This window comes from Montipora capricornis, chromosome 3 (assembly GCF_036669925.1).
Source record: "Montipora capricornis isolate CH-2021 chromosome 3, ASM3666992v2, whole genome shotgun sequence".
NCBI lineage: Eukaryota > Metazoa > Cnidaria > Anthozoa > Scleractinia > Acroporidae > Montipora > Montipora capricornis.
This window is the reverse complement of record NC_090885.1, coordinates 42,363,704-42,383,703: the sequence shown is the minus strand read 5'-3', so window position 1 is coordinate 42,383,703 and position 20,000 is coordinate 42,363,704. Positions and strand designations below refer to the sequence as shown.

The 20,000-nt window shown below is 42.3% G+C and overlaps 1 protein-coding gene across 1 annotated transcript in view; it reads left to right on the top strand.

The window, feature by feature from the left end:
* The window catches only part of LOC138043203 (non-structural maintenance of chromosomes element 4 homolog A-like), a 34,006-nt gene that overhangs the window by 12,684 nt on the left and 1,322 nt on the right, over positions 1 to 20,000 (top strand). Inside the window, exons 5-9 of the mRNA XM_068889355.1 lie at positions 3,306 to 3,408; positions 11,260 to 11,338; positions 12,199 to 12,305; positions 14,413 to 14,464; positions 19,546 to 19,625. Coding sequence (XP_068745456.1) covers positions 3,306 to 3,408; positions 11,260 to 11,338; positions 12,199 to 12,305; positions 14,413 to 14,464; positions 19,546 to 19,625 — 421 coding nt within the window. The remainder of the gene's footprint in view (positions 1 to 3,305; positions 3,409 to 11,259; positions 11,339 to 12,198; positions 12,306 to 14,412; positions 14,465 to 19,545; positions 19,626 to 20,000) is intronic.

Sequence of the window (20,000 nt, the reverse complement as noted above, 5' to 3'; positions counted from 1 at the left end):
AGAACGTAATCGTGGACTTAAGGTGCTTAATTTACCTTGACGATGTAACTGTTCATGCCTCGACCTTCGAGCGAGAGTTAGAACACCTTGAGACTTGTGTTTTCCCATTTAAGAGCAGCCAACCTGAAGTTGAAACCTAAGAAGTGCGCACTGTTTCGACGCAAAGTTAGATTCCATGTAGTCTGTGCAGAGGGAGTAACCACAGATCCCGACAAAGTAGAGGCAGTTAAAACCTGGCCTGTGCCATGAAATGCCAAGGAGGTTAGGAGATTTGTTGGATTTTGCACCTACTACCAGTGATTCGTACGGTCATTCTCTGATGATGCTAGGCTCCTGCATGAACTGACTGAGAAAGGCCAATCATTCGAGTGGACAAGGGCTTGTGAAGAGTCATTTCAGCAGCTCAAGGATGCTGTTGTGTCTGCCCTGGTTCTAACGTACCCTTGCACCACGGAACCCTTCCTACTAGATACGGATGCCAGTAATGTCGGTGTAGGGGCATTTCTCTTTCAAGTCCATGATGGTGAGGAGAGAGTCATAGCCTACTACAGCAATGAACTCAGCAGCCCATGAACGCAACTATTGCACCACCAGGCGTGAACTTCTGGCAGTTGTCAGAGCAATTGAGAATTTTCACCTTTACCTCTATGGAAGGCAATTTACTGTCAGAACTGACCATGCCTCGCTACAATGGCTGCTCACTTTCAAGAACCCAGAGGGGACAGATGGCTTCGTGGTTAGAGAAACTACAGACCTATGACTTTCGCATTGAATATCGGGCGGGCAAAGGTCATCAGAATGCAGATGTGTTGTCACGGCGTCCTTGCTTTGAAACAAATTGCACACATTGTCAGCGTCAAGAGGAGAAAGAGTTACCTGGAGAGGGTAAAGGAAGTAGGCCAGCTGACACCTTCCCAGTTGTCAGAGAGCTGCAAGTCTGCCATCACTGGGCAAGAAGAATTGAAGGACGAGGAACTTTTTTTGATGTCACATCGTTCAGCCATGCACGAGACGACGAAGGTGCAATGCTCATGTCAGAATTGCGTGTCCCCTTGGATCTGCTTTTGGGGCGGCCACAAGCTGATATTGAGGAACTAAGTTATGCAGAGAGATTGCGAGCATTGATAGCGACTATTCATGACTTTGCACGAGACCACCAGCAGTCCGGTAGCCAACGAATGAAGAGTCTATACGACATCTGCAGTGAAGCTTTTACTTTCAGGAAGGGCGGACTTGTGTGTTTGTACAACCCTCAACGCAAGAAAGGCAACTCCCCAAAGCTGAGCCCGCCATGGGAAGGGCCGAATGTTGTTGTGGAATGCCTAAATGATGTTGTGTACAGGATTCAGCGTGGCCCTCAGACAAAGCCTAAGGCTGATAGTCTTTGGCAGTACTGTGGGGATGCTTGTGCGGATTGGTTCAATGACCCACCTGAAGGACAGGGTGCGAATTTATCTGAAGGAGCATCTACCCGCCAGGAGGTGCTAGAAGACACCACAAGGAGCAGTGCAGCATCCCGTCGTACATGGAGGAGAAGGTGTAAACCCCCAGATTCAGATGGAATGTTCCTGTTACCAGTGATGAAACCGAACCACTGCAGAGAGGCCAGGACAACCTCAGGCATTCAGACAGGAGTCGGAGAAGACCCCTCAGATATAGTGACTTTGTGGCGAGATGCAATGTTTAGGGAATGTGGCATAGTGTTGTTGGAAATTCGTGAAGAACTTTGAGCCCTCTTTTGTTTTTTTCTCTTAGTTGTTGTTGTATGTTTCCTTATCCCGGACGGATAATTATCTAGGAGGGGGGCAGTGTAACGGACTGTTGTGTGACATAGTGCCCAAATATGGAAGCTTCATATTGGGGCATGCCATGTAGTCAAGAGAGCAGAGGAGATTGTAAAAGTGTGTGGCTTGCGGACGATATTGAAAACTGAAGACTTAGTGTTCTACGCGTTCTGTGTTAGCGAACCCAGGGTACGGTAACACTTGTGTTTGATGCACAGAATCAAGCCCTTTGTTTTTTTAAATAATCTGTCAATAGATACATGTATCCACATTTTTGGTGTTTATACACGTTTGATTTCTAATTAAAATTAAAGATACATAGACATGTACATTGTAATCTGCTTCACATTTTTGCAGCTGTTGTATAACTGACACTCTTAGTTTTTTATGTAATCAAGGCCATTATTAAGTTTTGTCGTTGCTTTGATCCTTCTTTGCTGCTCACATGACTCACAGTGTCACCAAAGAAACTGAAAAGCCTGTATACAGGCTTATGACAACTTTCTTGCATGATTTTTGTCCATTTTGTCATTTCAACTTTTTGTAGAAGTTTGCCATCAAAGAATTATAGAGTGTTTTCATGTGACATCACAATGGCCATGTTGGTGTTGCAAACTAATCAGCCGGGAATGGAGCTCTATTATCATGCAAACGTTTCTTTTTGTTTCGGTGGAAAAACAAGTATGGAAGAAGCGAAAACTCTCTGTTTTACTAAATACATGTTTCAATTCATCCTTTTACATTATATCCAGACATAACTTTAATTTATGTTTTAGGAAATACCATGTACATGTAGCATGAAAATTTTGTGGGACTTTTATTTTGCGGATTGACGATTTTTTTAGGTTTGCGGAAACAAATTTTTGCAGCTCGAATTGACTGAAATTTCCGCTGACAACTAATTTTTGCGGTTTTCTTTTCAAGCAGCAAAACTATTTTCAACTTCTATTACTTTTTGTGGTAAAAAACCCCCTCAATCATCAATAACAGGTAGGAAAAAATGTAGCACCCTGGAGGCCCTTCAGATGGCCCGTTAGAGCAAGTTTAATGTGACCTTTTGAATGATTGCTTTGACTTCTTTTCTTGTGCCTCAGAGACTGGAAAAGTATTGACTTAACCTTTTATCGTTTCGTTTTTTTTTTCCTATCTTTTTTTTACCCCAATGTATGAGTGGATTAAAAGTCATTTTTTTAATTATATTAATGGGAGTAAATTTTTGCGGTTTTTAATTTTGCTGGTGTTTTTTTCCCTGCTGGAACTTGTTTTTACAGATCAAGTACCATCCGCAAAATTTAAACCCTGCAAAGTTAGAGTGCTACATGGTAGGACAGGAAAAATTAGGGTAAAAAAGGTCAAAGCTAAGGGGCTGCAATAACTTTGAGGTGTTCCTAAGGTTCAACTACATTAAATCTGCCTAGTTTGTCACCTTTCACATACATTGTAAAGTAGTAAGAATTTATTCTGTAGCTGTTGACTGCTAAGACTGATTACACAACAAATGATGATTGTGTCACTATTTAGGTTTGGTCCTTTGTCAATGGAACCTCCTCCACAGCGCACCAAGCAAGCTCGGGAAAGGCCACGAGACAGACCAGACCTTAGTCAGAAAGTCACACCAAATCAGGTAAAATAGGTTTTTACACAGCTGGTATTTTTTACAGGTCACGGGTCATTGTTTTACCAATACAGAAAGTATCCTAAACATTCATAAAAGCTAACCTTAGGCCCAAAAACTTTTGTTTAGGCCTAATTAGGCCTAGGGTTAACTTTTATGAATGTTTAGGATACTCTCTGTGTTGGTAAAACAATGACCTGTGACCTGTAAAAAAACACCAGCCGGTTTTTACTTACCATTTTGAAGTCATTGATGCGTGCTTGCATGGTGAACGACTTATCACTGTGTACTGGGGAAAAACGAAGGAATTTCAGGAATTTTTGGTGTAAACTCCCTGGGTAATCTGGCCATTAAACCAGTTATATTATCGAAGCGCTGCAATGGCCTTTAAATGTATGATGGGCCACGCCCCTGAATATCGGTCTTCAAAATTTTTAAAGCGAGCCGAAGTGAGCGGTCGTAGCACCAGAAACTCGCAATTGTTGAACATTCCACTTTTTAAAACCACTAGTGGCCAAAGAACCTTTTATTATAGAATAGTTAATTTATGGATTATTCTCTTAAACTGTGTGATTCAGTCACTGTTTTTAAAAATCGCCTGAGGACCAAATTACTTAAAGAACTGTAATTTAATGCTTATATATTTTAACAATTTTTGAAATTTTATTTTAGTCATTCTCACTTTTAATTGTAAATAGGAATATAATTGTGTTAATATTGTCTTTGAAAAGCCCCCTTGGGGAAAGTCAATAAAGTATGTATATATGTATGTATGTTGTGCTGTACTGGGACGGAGGGCGCTGCTGAGGTGACAGGTAAAGGCTCCTTGTCCTTGTCTTGGGAAGCTGGAGGGCCTGGGTGGTTGGACACTATGACGGAGGGAGGCACAGGGAAGCACTTGATTTTGTAGGAAGTGGCCCTTCACGCGAAAAGAGGGCTTATCCAAATTTCACGCTATGGCTATTTTCACGGTCCCCGTGTTGAAAAATGATTGGAACATGAGAGAAATCTCCCTTTCACACCATGAAAAAAGGGACAGCCACTGTGAAAAATTTGATCACGCCGTGAAGAAGATCACAATCACCATGAAAATATTTCATGTCGTGAAAAAAGGTTGTTATGTCTGAGAAATATTTCACGCCATGAAAAAAGTGTAGTTCTTGCGCAAACATCAGTCTGTTACCCAGAACGTTATTGCATTATATTGTCACGCCACCTTCAAAGGTTTACTGCAAGCCTTGAAAGCGGCTATCTCAATCAGCGAATCAGCACCCCGGGGCCCATTCGCTCTTTTGTTTTCTTTTCTGTTTTATGTTGTGATTTCTGGAAAACAAAAGAAAACAAAACAACAAAAGAAAAAATCCGTAGTTGCTAAAACATGGAGCGTTACCCGGCGGGTCTAAAACACAGGTCACATTCCACATGTCACCCGTTGCAGGTCATTGTTCTACCTGTTTGAAAGTAACCCAAAACCCTCAGGCCTAGGCCTAAAAACCAACCTTAGGCCTCAGGTTAGCCAAGTTGAGGGTTTTGGTTACTTTCCAAAAGGTAAAACAATGACCTGCAACGAGTGACCTGTGTTTTAGACCCGCCAAACATTACCCAACACCTTTCCAAACCGATGCAAAATGAGATATGTGGTTCTTATTTCGTTTCTCTGCTAAAACACACGCAACTTCAGTTTGCTGGAGTGGGTTTTAAATGTCGAATATTTGTAAAAGAATCTCCATAGTAGTCGGATCCTTACAAGAAAATCAAATGAATGAACTCAGTAAAACTATAACAGAAATCAAAAGTGTCAAAGCGCTGTCTGCAGTTTATGGGATCAGTAAAAAATACATTCCCCTCCAGACATAAGAAACAGGCCTGCTTGGCACCACAGAGTCTGGCAATGTTTTATCTTCAGTGTGGCAATTTCACTATTTTTGAAAATTTGCATGGCATGGCAAGGGAAATGCACTAAAAGCGGTAAGTCACCAATAATTGCAAACATCAATACTGGAACGATGTCAGTAAATAATTCCATAATGCAGAGTCATGCCAACCCAAAAATTAGTTTTCGCTTGCTCTATTTCAGTCATGTCAACAAACCAGTGTAAATGTATGAAGAAGTCACCAGCAAAATAACCGATTTTGCAATTATTTTGTGGCTTTTAGGGGGTAGAATTTACTTTTTCGTGAGCTGTATAATAATTAAGTGGACATCAGAAGTTTCTTTAAAATGCGACATTTTCCAAGCATGAATATTCAGGCCATCTAGCATGGACTGGGGTACGATGATGGCTTCAATAACTGAAACAAATGGCTGACTGCATTTAATCATGAACACTCCGGGAGGCTCCTCAGGGGTGGATCTACAGTTAAGATAACGCCTGACATCACGAATATTGGTAAGTTTCTTTGATGGGCAAGTGCCTTGTTTAAGATGGGCGTGAACTCTCCGGAGGTCAAGAAAATCGTTTTGGATCTGTAGCCAGGCTGATCTTGTGGAGAATGGGAGGCTGGACTTATTGTTGAGGATATCCTGGAGTGAGACATCCCGCACAACAGGGTCTTCAATGTAATGGACAAAGGTGCAGATCTGGCAATTGGGCTCGTTGCAGTTGGGCGCATTGTGGCTAGTAAAGTCAGAAGGTAGGTTAGCTTTCCCAGCTAGGTGTTGTAGGATGACTTGGTAACGGTTGACAGTCCTTAAAAAGGAAGTCACTGGGGGACTCGCCGAGAAATCTCTGTGGCACAGCTTATCGATCCCCTGAATGCATGGTTTACTATCTGTTAATACAGTCGTGGGATGCGGCGACTGGATGATGAATGGAGAGAAGTATTTCACAGCTGCAGCAATGGATAGGGCCTCAACCTCACAGGGAAACCAGGTGACTTGGTGTTTGCGCACCTTGCCCCTGTAGAAGCCAGCTGGGTGGAGATGACTGACACGCGATATGTACAATGTAGCACCCAGGCCTCTCTTGATAACGGATCCATCAGGAACTATCCAAAGGGTGTCTGAGGGGCAAGGAAGAACAATGGATTTGCGGTTAGAAAGGTACTCCTGTGCAGTCTTGAACCCGCAGCTGTTTGTCGGTAGACTAGAGGCCAGTGAGGGTGCACTTGAGGGGAGAGCAGTCAGACGTCAGAGCAGTTTGGGAGCATGCGACTGAGGAACTTATAAGCTCCAATGAAGAAACGAAGGCCTGTCACACTTTGGGGAGGAGGTCATGATGACAAGACAGGGACACGGTGGAGGCTAGCTGACAGGTTGCCTTGGGACCAGATCAAGCCGAGGTTGGTGGTGGACTTGAGGGAAATGACGGTTTTGGTAGGAGACAAATGAAGGTTGCAGCGGTCGAGGGACTCAAGTACACGTCTCCAGTTGGGTAAGAGGGTTTCGGGTGAATCACCACCACAGTAGAGTTCATCTGCAAATCTAGTCACGCAGCCTTCTTGGATAAGGTCACCAAAAACACGTCCCATCATTTCTTCAGTTGTGGAGCCAGGCATTCCCATTACTGATCTAGTGTACCTCGAAAGGGTGCTGCTATGCCACAGAACTTTAGAGAAGACTGAGAGTGAGGGATCTGATAGAACGCTTGCATAAGATCGGTTTTGATCAGATAGCACCAGGGTGCGATGGTGTGCAGGATTATGTTGACGTCTGGCATAAGGGACGGCTGCGGTTACTGTACTGTGCTACATCAGCAAAGCAGTCACGAGACAGTGTCCATCTGAAAGCTTTTTCACTAGGAACGACAGGTTAAGGTACTTGACGGTTATGTCAAGATCCTCAGGGCAACGGAAAACCTTGGCCTGCTCAAGTTCACCTAACTTTGCTTGTAGCTCTACAAGTTGGTTGTGCGAGTACTCCAGGATGCGCCCTTTGCACTGAGGGGGCTGTACTGGGCCAATGTTTACAGTAGCTTGAATGGGGCCAGCTGCACTGTTGTAACTGGTTATCTTGGGATCAAAGACGCGGTCATACTCCTGCAGCAGCTGCTGGAACTTGAGACAGGAATGATCTGGTGGAGAAGGGTGGTGAACTCTTGGGCAGCACGGGAGATGGTTGATTGGTGGGTGTCTGGCTGGGGCTTGGTAACAGTACTCCTATGGTGGGTAGGATCTGGCTGAGGTGCTCGAGGCGACCAATGGATTTTGGCTTGTTAGAGGTGTTGATGTCCAGGATTAGGGGCTCAGGCTAAATGTAGGTAGGTTGTTCGAAACTTTGAGGTGTCTGTACGTAGTTGAAGTCCCAGTGGACGATCATCACCCAGGTCAGGGGGAATGTCCAGCTCTAAGTACTCTCCAGGCCACACAACAGTTGCGAAAGAAGGAGTGCGGGGTGAAAATTTGTGCATGCCACACTGCATGGGAACCAGAGGTTGTATCACCTGTAGTCTCGTAATGTATGATTTCAGAGTCCTGAATACATACTTAGCACTTTGCAGGGCAGACGGTGTTGTCATTGGTAATCAGGAAGGTTGTGCCCGCTAGAATGTCAACGTCTAGGTTGTCAACAGCAAGGGCATCAAGTGCAAGTTGTTTTTCTGCTTGGGATAGGATGAGGCGAAACGCCGGCAATGGCTAAGGGAGTCATGCTGTCAGCCTGCAATGCCTGCTGGGAAGACTTTTTAATGGAAGCACCAATAGAATGGGCCATGGATGATTTGATCATACTAGTCTCTGCGCCTGTGTCAAGGGTGAGTTGAAGTGATGATTCTTATAGAAAGCCTTCAAGTGGGGCGACTGTTTAGTAATGAAGCGACATGAAAGGTGCATGGAGTGTGGTCGTCTTTGTTGAGGAAAGGTGAGGGTGTATACTCGGCGTAGTCAGGCTCCTCATCATCAAGTGCACAAGTTAGGTCAGAACGAGAGAGATGTACTGTCCTCCGGAGGTAAATAGGAGCAAGAGCTTAAGAAGTGCTGGTCATTGTGCCCTGCTTGTTTACATAATGGACAGGAATTTGTTCGCTTTTTGGACCCATGGCTGTGGAAAAGGTTTGTAAGAAGGGCGAGGAGGTAACTGTCTGAACCTTGCGGTGGTGGTGTGTAGGACTTTGGTGTCAGCAGTAGAGTGAATCTCTTAGAGGAGGGAGTCTAAAGCCTGAGAAATTTCTGGTTTCAAAGAGACCAGTGTCCTTGACCTTAACTCTGTGCCGTAAGGCTGCTGTACAAGACCAAGGAGATTGGTGTGTAGGAGTCTTAACCAAGTTAAAACCACTAGATTTTAGAGTGTGGGGCTCAGCTCTTCATCGTCTGTAATGGTTGGCAACAAGTAGGTTATCTACGATGAAGGACATTAACCACTGGAATAAATCTTCTAGATGTTCATCAACATCGAGCTTAATGCTAGAAAAATTGAGAAAATGGGCACCACTAGACTGGAAGCGATAGTGGACTGGACAGATGTGGAATTTTTCACAATGTTATTACGTGAAGTGACGGGGCAAAAAATTGCTATTTGACCCAACGTGAGTTCCGGGTGCAAGTTCTTCAGATTAGCGGTACATTGATGAGAGGTTGGGACACCTTCTGCATCAGAAGTCAGTCCTGGGGGCTAGTGAATGACTTTTTGAGCCAAGAAAAATTGTCAGCTAAAAAGGGGGCGAAATTGGTGTCCAGGGAGAGGAAATACTGGAGATTCTGCCTCCAGGCTCCGATTGTTGTAATAGATTCCTTTTCGTGAGGGACCATTGTTTTGGAGCTCTGTTTGAGTTCATACTTTAACAATAAGGAACAGTGTAGTGATACTTCCCTTGAGAAGAGATGGTGTGCTGCTCCGAGTTCACTCAAACCACAGGATAGATTGACTTGTTGATGCTTGGAATTATTCAATAGCGAGACGAATCCCTGACTCTTGGGCTCTCTGGCTCTTGGGGATGTAGGTTAGTCAACGCTGACACCACACCAGTGTTAAGGAGACAACACAACACAAGGCCCGGACATGCACGCGCATAAACAAAACACATTGCTGCAGGTACTGCCTGCTGGTGCAGGTTTCGAGTGTGAAAGAACCATTAACATAAACTTTTTTGATGCTCATTAATTTCTGTTTACTATGAAGACCTATAAAGTTGACCTAACTCAATTTAAGAAACTTGCACGCCAGCAAATGGATTTTGTGAGCATGTGAGTAGTGCACATTTTTCGGCAACGACGAGCAGTGATCCAAACGTCTTTTCGAGATCACCATGCAGAAAATAAATTATGAGCATTAATTAATCTTTGAGGCAACTTGGAAAATCACAGCAACTCGCTTCATAGTGTTTTTATTTGAGTGCACCAAGTGGGGAGACTAACCGCTCAAAATTAAATACACTTAAAAGCCAAACCTATTGTAAACGAGTACCTTGCGTGCCTGTGAACATCCCATGAAATTTCAGTTTCATGGAATGAAATATTTAATTCACATGCAGTGACATTGAAATAAATTTCACAGTTTACTATGAAATCTATAAGCGCACTTTTCACGTGAAAGGTCACAAATAGTGTGTGGGTTCTTTAACGTCCCACAGGGAACTTGTGAACATAGAAGGTATTTGTGAGACGGGGCCTATGGTCTATAATCCTTATCCGAGAAGACTTGGAAGTCGAACCATTTGCGGGTGTAATTACATAGGCAGCACTTTCTCTTCATCTGAGTGTTGATCCTGCCGGGGTTTGAACCCGTGACCTCCTGCATGACAGGACGATGCTCAACCAGCTGAGCTACCGGTCATTCTTTGTTTTTGTCAACTACGTCAACAAACACTAAACTATTTTCACTTTTTTGTACCAGTACAATAATAAAATTGTACCAGTTCAAATAACATTGGACCAGTTCAGATACAGTTTGTGCTGTAAGTCCAGGCTGCAGGCTGACGTGTTTATGGATTCCACATATTTCAAGATACACATTTTTCAGTGTATCGGATTGGTTGCAACGTTTATGTGGGTCATGGAAACAGCATTATCTGCCCAGTAGTGGCCAACTGTAATGTTTTGGCTTTGCCTGACCCATGACCCTGCCCTGGGCTGTTGTTTTTCTATGCTTATGATTGCCTCTTAACCCAGTAGCAGTTGTCATCCATAGTGCAGTGTACCGTACGGTGTGCGGGTTATTCTGGCTTATACTTGCTTCATAACTTTCGAATTAGCGCAGCCACTACAGCTGCTGTCCAGGGAGTGCCTGATCACCTTATCAAGACTTAAGGTTGGTGGTCCAGACATGATCCTTACCAACTCTATATCTGCACTCCAATTGGCTCTCTTATCCTGGCCTAGTTGTTCGAAGGGTGGATAGTGCTATCTGCTGGATAAATCACTATACACTGGATAACTCAATTGGTTTTTCTAGTGTTTATCCGCTGCATAGTGATATCCAGTCATAGCCCCTATTGATCACAGCCCAGAGGTCCTTCCGGCATGGCAGGCAGGGCTTGTGGCTGGGGTGTGGGTAGGGCGCACTCTTGGGTACTTGGTTTTGGGATTGGTGATTCCAACCCATACTTTCCTGGGTACTCAACCTCGATATGTGACTTGGGCATTAATTACCCTAGAATCCTTAATTGGGGTCTTTTTATGACAAGTCTTTAGACTGATCTAATATTGATAGTACTTACGATTTTTATCTGGTTACCATCTTTTTGGATATGATAAAGTTATTTTGTTGATTTGTGATCAGGAACAATAGGTTCTTTTTCCTATGAGAACAAAATGTTCTTTCTAATGCAAAACATTTTCATTGTTCCTGCCATGAAAACATGGCTGCCGTACAAAACCTCTATACCCGGTATTCTTTAAGTATGAGTGACTTTGAAATGGAATTATTTTGTTCAAGATTAGTGATGGGTCCTGAAATACTGTAATAATTATTTTATTCTTTACTAGTTGGAGAAAGTTGAAGCAGAAGGGGAGGCAACCACTAAAGAAGTGGACAGATTACATAAAATCCTTTATGAAAAAACAGGTATGTTGTTGCAGAAGATCGTAATTTGTGGTAGGATGTACTTTGGCCTTAATATTCAGGATATCCTATTCAGTTACCTACATCCCACATACATTTTGTTTGTACCTCGGGCACTGATTTTTTTTTTTTGTCTTGAGCTGTATTAAGCTGGTTTTCAATAAATTTTTACTATTGAACTGCACAACATGTCGTCTTGAAAGTCAATAAAATTATAGGCCATTCACCATCTTGGGTTCTAATGTGAGTGCCATTAATATTTTGTTGTTCACTTCATTGGTGCATTTCAAGTGGTAATAAACAGTAAGTTGTCTTGATGGGGTGAGGTTCTAAAGAAACTTTGATACTGCATTGTCGGGAGTGAAACACAAGGAACGTTAATTTTATCAATAAATTCACCGCTGTAAGAAAGATTTGTGGGCCTACATTTTGAGCATTAGCTCTGTGTCAGAGCGAACTGTCACACAGTTCAGGCCAGAGTTGTTCAAACGATGGATAGCTCTATCTGCCAGATAAATCACTTTCCAGTGAATACGTCATAGTGAAAGCAATTGTGCCATCCAATTAATCTGGTGGAAAACGTTATCCATCTTTTCAACAACTGGGGCCTGGTGGATAGCGTTATCCTCCTTTTGAACAACTGAGGCCAGTTGTTTGAAGGATGGATAGCGCTATCCACTGGATAACTCAATTGGTTTTGGTAGTGTTTATCCGCTGGTGGGGTGGCTAACACTCCAAAGAAAGGACTAATTAGGCTTAAAAAAGGTTAGCTCACTAATGTTTCTTATGATGGTTATTAAATTTATCTTTATCAAGTCAATTAATAAAACCAAATTTCTTATTTTTATTTGTCTTGGCTTCAGTTTCAGGGGAAGATGTGATTCCAGTATGTCTGTTCAAGTTTATCATCAACCCACATTCATTTGGCAAGACTGTTGAAAATCTCTTTCATTTATCTTTCTTAGTAAGGGTAAGGAAGTACTTGTAGATTGCTTTCACTTGAAGGTCTGATTGAATGTCCTGGAGATACAGTACTTGTTCGTAATTCAAATTATTTTTGGGAAGAAACCATGCCCAAACAAAGTCAAGGACAGCGGATTGGCTTTCCCCGACTTTCCCAGACAGAAAGTCTAACGCATTTTCACCAGTTTTTAACACAAAAGAAAAAATTAAATACTACAATGAATAGGACGTATCACATTTTTAATCGATTACTCTTTATTCGCTCTTTAATGATGCTTTTTTCACTGAGAATTCACATGAAACCATGAAACTGTTTAGTGAAATATTGTCAGGAACATGGACTAAGTGAAACTTAATCTCAACAATGAGCGACAAAAGTAGTTGAGACACTCTTAGGAAAAGACGCTTTTCGATACTTAAGCATTTGTTCTATTTTATTTGCATCTAGCCTTAATTCTCTGATACCCCCCGGCCCCCCAATTCAATGTTGTGTAGGCCCTGTGGTCTGTGCAGTCGAGGAAATAGAAAAATCAACATTGTTTGGGGGGGAAGGGGGGGGGGAATGTATCCAAGACGCAGAAAATCGAATTTTACTGCCAAGTGTCTCAACGCTTTTGTCACTCATTGAAGTTTCTAAGACCTACAATCTTGGACAAATTAAATGGAAATTGAGACCACCCCTTCCCCCAAAATCAGTGATGGGAAAATGGCGCGTTTTGGCCTTCACATGCCTTCATCCTTGATTTGGGGGGAAGGGGGCATTTCTGTTCCATTTTAATCTGTCCAAGATTGTCTATGAGCCACTGCCTGGCGTTACCAGTATTATATGGGGTAATCATGACACAAAATCTGCGCTCGTACGCTCAAAAGTTACATCATCCGAGAGCACACCTCCCATTCAAAAAATAAACTGAGCTGGGCAACAGTGAAAAAAACAAAACAAAATGCAAGTTGTCTCCTGAACATTTCTGGGTTTCCACCAATCTTGGTGCCTGTGGATTCACTGCTTGGTTCCCCACCTACGTTTTGGCTATACCTAGCGACTTGAAATCTTTGTGACATTCCTGATTTATCTTTAAAATTTATTTCAAAGAATTATTGAATTACAGTACTAGGGACTCTTTTCACAGTCACTGTCAAACTGGAAAGGCCAAAAAACCTGGGAGCGAATTTTTAGACCACAAGGTTGTTTAGTGAGAAACTCAAATGAAAGCTAACACATTTAACCCATTGATTCCTGGGGATTTCCCATTGACGAGTAAAATCGTCTGGCGTTAGACAGTAAAATACTAAGTATGGCCGGTTTAGGCCAGTTTAGGTGCATAAGTGTTAATGGGACATGTGAGTGAGTGATTAACCCATTGACTCCCGGGGGTTCCCCATTGACGAGTAAAATCGTCTGGCGTTAGACAGCGTAAAATACCAAGTATGGCTGGTTTAGGCACATGTGAGTGAGTGAATAATTGTGACAAGTGAAATTGTAAAACTGTGAAAGACATAAAAGAGAGAAGCAAAAGACAGCTTTTGACATGTGTTAGCCTGGAAAGAACTTGAGGGAAAAACTTGATCATTACACTGGTATTGATTCAGAGGCTAAAGCCCTTTACCTCAATTTCTTATTGAAATCTCAAGCTGATCCTCATGTCATGTCATTAATTTATTTCCACTAGAGTTCTCTCTCTCTCTCTCTCTCCACAAGTTGTGTCAAGATAAGCCAATTATTTTCAATGCTTATTAACCAATCAGAATTTTGACTGTTAGAGGAGGTAGAAATGCAGTGGGCTCTTTTCTCAGGGGCCTTGCTCTCCTCCCCCTGTCTTCCTCATGTCTTTTACCCTTTGTTTTTGTCATTTTAATGTTCTTGTCCTCAATATCATTTTGGCTTACCTCCCTTATAACAGAGACGACAAAAATTAATTACTAAAATTTAATACTGATTAGCTGAGACAGGGGGCAATAATATTAGTCATGGGTGAAAGCAATGCTGTCTTTTATTAGTTTATTTAGCATACAGTGCTGTGTAATAGCCAGAATGTGATGGTCCTTGTCTCCTGAGTCAAATTTCTGCTTTTCTGCAACTGTAGTATTTGTTCAAACCATTTGAATTTTTTCAGGATGGCCGTGCTGAAATAAGTCTTGATGAAGAAAATGGACTACCTCTTGTATGTAAGTACATGTTTATGCATTCCAAGAGTCAAATCCTCTTTGAAATTGTTTAAGCCTTGAAGTAAGTGCCATGGAATGAATGTTTTCCTTGTTATGATTGGCAAATTTGGTTTTGGTGTCAAAACTGTTAGCATTTCAGGTATCCACACACCCTTTCCAATTTATGCACAAAAATACCAATTTAACTTATCAGCAAGATGGGGTTAGGTTGACGTGCATGTCCACACACAACAAGGAGAAGACATGGTAAGCCTGGCACCTGTCACACTGACACAGCAGTCAGTTGAATACTTACGAATCCATTCCTGGCAGTGGGAGAGGTAGGTGGGAGCAAATATGACAAGTCGAACAATGCTGAAAGATCTGCAAAACACTGCTGGCCAGGAATGCCTCGATTTTAACTTTACCTGAATTTCATTTAGCCACATATAAACTCATCACCAAGATGATCTTGGGGTTTGGTGCTTGAGAGAGTCATGGATGTACACACACAAGAAGGGACAGACATGGTAAGCCTGCCACGGTCTAACACTAAGCTAGGACCAGTGACAGAAGAACTGTGTATTTGGACACATAAGCATGAAGGGTGAAGTGTCAAGTCAACTGCCACATCCCTCACCTCTAAGTGGAGCACCAGAGGAAAAAAAAATGGACGAGTATGGTACTGTATGAACCCAAAATATCCTAGAGTGCAGGCAGCCCAGAACATGCAGTGGTCATAACAGGTTGTGTCCAGTGACTGAAAGATGGTAGCCAAGGTGCACTCTGTAATCGGTAGTCCTTAGGACACCACAAAACCTTGAACCTGCTTTTAAAATGCGTCTAAGCACCTTCTGGAGTCCATAATGACAATGATAAGGGATCTCCAAAGCCTTGTTCAACATGCAAAAATCTCACAGCAGGTGAAATAAACTCTGATGGACGTTCAAGGAGCTTGCGAGAAACATTGCAAAGAGAAACAGTGTTTATTCTTCTGCAGAGCAGATGGAACCAGAATCGTTCATTTTGCCAAGATTGCTGACAGAAGCTGAGGAAATTAATTTGTGCTGAAATGTATGATATTTGAGTGGACGCTACAAAACCATGGATGAGAAAGGTTCTACATTGCATTTGGAGACAGGACACGTCAAGATGGTGAGGAGCAAATCTGGAACAGGGACTGGAGATGGTAGTTTACTCACAGCCAACAACCGGAATTCCTTCCACTTAAAGCGAGCCAATGCAACAGTTATAGAATAACCAACTGCCTCAGCAGCATCAGAGGTGACTTTTTTCAAGCGACAAACCAGGAAACAGCCAGAAGGTCACCCTGTGCCATTCCGAGAGAAACTGATGCCACCATTGCAAATGTAACTTGAACTCCCTATTCAAGCAACTTGGGTGATCTCTCCTCCGAAAGCATCTCAACAGATCTATCATGTATCTGATGAATGTCCTGCCAGGCCATACAGCCTTAGGCACATGGTGCAGGTGTTGCCTGTTAAACCTTCAGTGCCTTGACACCCAAGATTTGATTAACTGCTGCAATGCCTCCAATTTGTCAGAAGGGAGGCTGGCAATTTGAGTGACAGAATCCAAATTGATGTTTAGCACCAGCAATGACATTGAAGAGACAATTTTTTGGGATAGAGAGGCAAACTTAAGGCAGAAGACATACTGGTCATGGATGGGTGAAGCAGAAGAACCTGCTAAAGTAAAATCATTAAAACATTCCAGGTCAGAAACCAACTGCTCCTTGCATAAAGTGGTGGCCCTATCTACTGATGGAAGGTTGGCTGAAGCTAGAATGGGAGAGAACAAAATGTTGAAAGAAAACAATTTAGACAGACCTGATAATAGTTGCGGTTACACACGCCCTCAATTCAAGGGTGACCTAGGGAAAATTCGCTTGGGTTGGAATGGGCTTGGGCTGCGGTCAGTTTCTATTTTTTAACCGAGGTCAATGTTATTTTAGCCTGCAGCATTTGGTGGAACCATGGAACCACACCACAAAGGGTTTAATTCGCTGGCTGTCGAACTTAAGCTTCCTACACACAGATACCAATTTAATTCAATGATACAGTAGTTTGTTTTAAGACAAACCTGTATAAAGAATCAGCAATTAATACTCACTTCATTAAAATGGTGCATCTTGATTGTCATCTCCTACCTGGTCATAAAAATAATGAAAACAAAGATTTACCTTAAAATGCGAGGTGACTGAGCAAACAAGAACATCTAAAAGTTAAAAGGGAATTAATTTTACTCAGTGACTCCCTGAAGCTAACCATATTTCATTTTCTTCCTGAATTTGAACCTACGGACATTGATTTACACGAGCTGGGTATGTCCTGAATGTCGTGCAAATTTTTTGCTGTAAAACCACAAAAATCTTTCATGTCTGTTCTGCTGCTTTCCGATTGGAGGACAGTTTGTGTGGTTAGATATAAACCGTACGTAAACCATAGGACTTAATAATTTCCTGCGGGCGGTTTCACTGTGGGTAATGGGGCTACACACAAAACATGGACTTGCCTTGGGTAAATAGCCTTAGACTAGTGGAACCACAACTTATTTAAAGAGCAATTTAATTAGCCAAAAAATTGGTCTGCAAACCTGATATTAACACTTTTGCCAGGCAACCCACTCCAGTCCTTAACAGTTCTACAAAAAGAACTATTTTTGTAAGTTTCAGTATTTGGCAGTAGTTCAATAAACTTGTTCTGACTAGAGTTCCTTAAATGTCTTCTGCGCTTTATGACATAGTCTGGGAAAGCCAGACTGCCTGATGGCATAGATTGCTTTGTGGAATAAAGTTAGCCAGGAGATTGTTCTTCATACATTTTGTGGTATCTAGTGTAACTCATTCAATAGGTTTGTAACAGTTCCTGGTTCCCACGTATAACAGTTTTTAATGAAGTGTGCAGCTCTTTGTACCCCCTCTACTTGTTTGATGTGTTTTTTAAGTGTGGGTCCCAAGCTGAGCTAGCGTATTCCACCTGAGGTTGCACAAGGGCTTTGTAAGCTGCCTCTTTCACTCCCGCGCGGCAACTGCTCAGGTTTCCCTGTGTGATCTATTGGCTTTCATGACTTTGTTATTTACTGGGTGGCTCCAGTTGAGATTTATTGATAATTCTGCGTCCAGATAGGGGTGGTGGGTGACTGAATCTAATACTTGTCCAATAAGGACGTAGTTAGAGTCAACAGGATTTTACTTCCTCAATATTCTGAGGACATGGCACTTACTAGGGTTAAATTCCATTTGGCATTTCTGGACCCATTCTTCTTCAGCATTATTATTACTAAAGACTAGTGCTGTAAATCAAAGTGTCATCAGCAAACAGAGGCATCCTTGAGGTACAATTTTCTCCTAAGAGGGGACTGATGACTGTCCCCTGGGGGACCCCTTATAGAACTAGAACTTCTGAATCCGGGGAGGTGTACCCAGAATGATGACTGACTGGCTTCTACATGTAAGCCATTGTCACAGCCAGGTGTTAAGGGCACCATGTATGCCATAGTAATGTACTTTCATCAAGAGGGGCTGGTGGGGAATCAAATCGAAAGCTTTTGAAAAAACCAAGATTATTAAATTAATCATTTTGCTCGCCATTATCATGGGAGCAGGTTATTTCTTCCACTGAACAGATTAATTGAGTTTCACATGACAATTTTTTCCGAAAGCCATGTTGGTAGTGAACAAACACTTGATTTAATGCAAGGTGGGACATGATTTCATGGAAGATGAATTGTTCCAGGATTTTACAGGGCACTGACGTAAGAGCAACGCTGCCACAAGGGACAGAGGGTGAGCGTGAATGGCATCATATGTAAGCTGAGCCTTGGAATTACCTGGACAGTCAGTGGCCCAGCTGGTTGCCTGCACAGGCACTGCAATGATGAGAGTACTTGCACATGGAATAGGCAGATGAACTTTCCCTGCCAGGACTTGCAAACAATCACTGTGGAAGTAGAGCCAACAGGTTCAAGGAACTGACTGAGGGAGCTTTTTCTATGGTTTAACTTGCTGATGCTCCTGCTGCGTGAAAATTACAAAGCTGTATATTAATTTATGGATGGCCAGGGTGTGTTTGGTGGCTGCAGTGTGCTCCTTGAAGGCTTGGTCATACATTGTAGGTCAATCACACTCACTCAGCAATCTGATGATATGTCCAGACAATAAAGCAACTTATAAGCTCTCAAGTCTCACCAGCAATAAGGGGAAAAGAGGCAAGGACCAAAGAGACGAGCGTAAATGCCTCAGCTAACCATGTTGATGCTGTTTTGTACCATAATTTAAAATATCCCACCTGCTCAGCATCGACCTGCACTAAATTGGCGTCAATTAAGCTGCTCAGATTATAATGCATTTCCCTGCCGAAATTTATGCTACCTAGGCTGACCTAAAACGAAAGGGATTGAATGCTTGGAAGACTAATGCCAAGGGAAGTATGTGTAGTGGACAATGTGGGATGAAGCAGTTACGGCAACTGACTGTAAAGTAAAAGTGTTTACAAATGAAGGACCTACCTAAGCCTAGAAATACCAGTCTGCTTGGCCCAGAGCATTTGAAAACTACTGGTAAAGCAGTGGTAGCCACGGAGCCCAAAGGACATGTAGTAGCTGAGGCCTGTGCTGAAGCTGAATCCTGCACCTCCTGCAAAGCCACTCTAGTGTCTGCACAACAGAAAAAGTTGAAGGACTTGAAAATAATTATTGTTAATGCTTAAAGTCATAGGGCTGATCTCTGAAGACTCATCCATATTACGGGTAATACCTGTGGAGCAGGACATGGTCAACCAGAGATAGAAGACAACAGAATCAACCAAAAATGACAAGCTGATGAATCTCCATGTCATTAATAAGTAAAATCTATCTATAGAAGGGATTGAGGTCTACAAGGGGCTACCTACAACTCCAGCTTAAAGCACAGGACTAAGAGTCTGACAGTACCCCTACCAACACAACCTTATTGGCCTTAGTTTTCAACCACTAGAAACCTGTTTTAGTGTGTTCAAAATTGTTCTAAATGTTTCAAAATGACCATGATAATGATGCTGATAACAATAATTATTATCATTACATTTCTACCATTATTTTAGCTTATGTTGAAATGTCATCAGAAGAAGAAAAAACAGGGAAAAAACAAGTTGTTGTTAATATCAGTCTTGCACAATACAAGGTAGGGGATCAAATGCTTTCGAGGTCGAATACTTCATTTGCATATAATTTTTGTTTTCTTGTTCCTTACTCTTATACAGGCTTTGTAACATCAGTTAAGCTGAGTGACATGACTTGACACATACATGTAACCTACTGTGTAACATTGTTAGGTCTAAAACACAGGCCACATTCCACAGGTCACTCTTTTACCTTTTGGAAAGTAACGGATACCCTCAAATTGGCTAACCTGAGGCCTAAGGTTGGTTTTTAGGCCTAAGGTTAGCCAAATTGAGGGTTTTGGGTTACTTAAAAAATGTAAAACAATAACCTGCAACAAGTGGCATGTGTTTTAGACCCACCGGTGTAACATTTGCAACAATCTAAGGAGAAGATT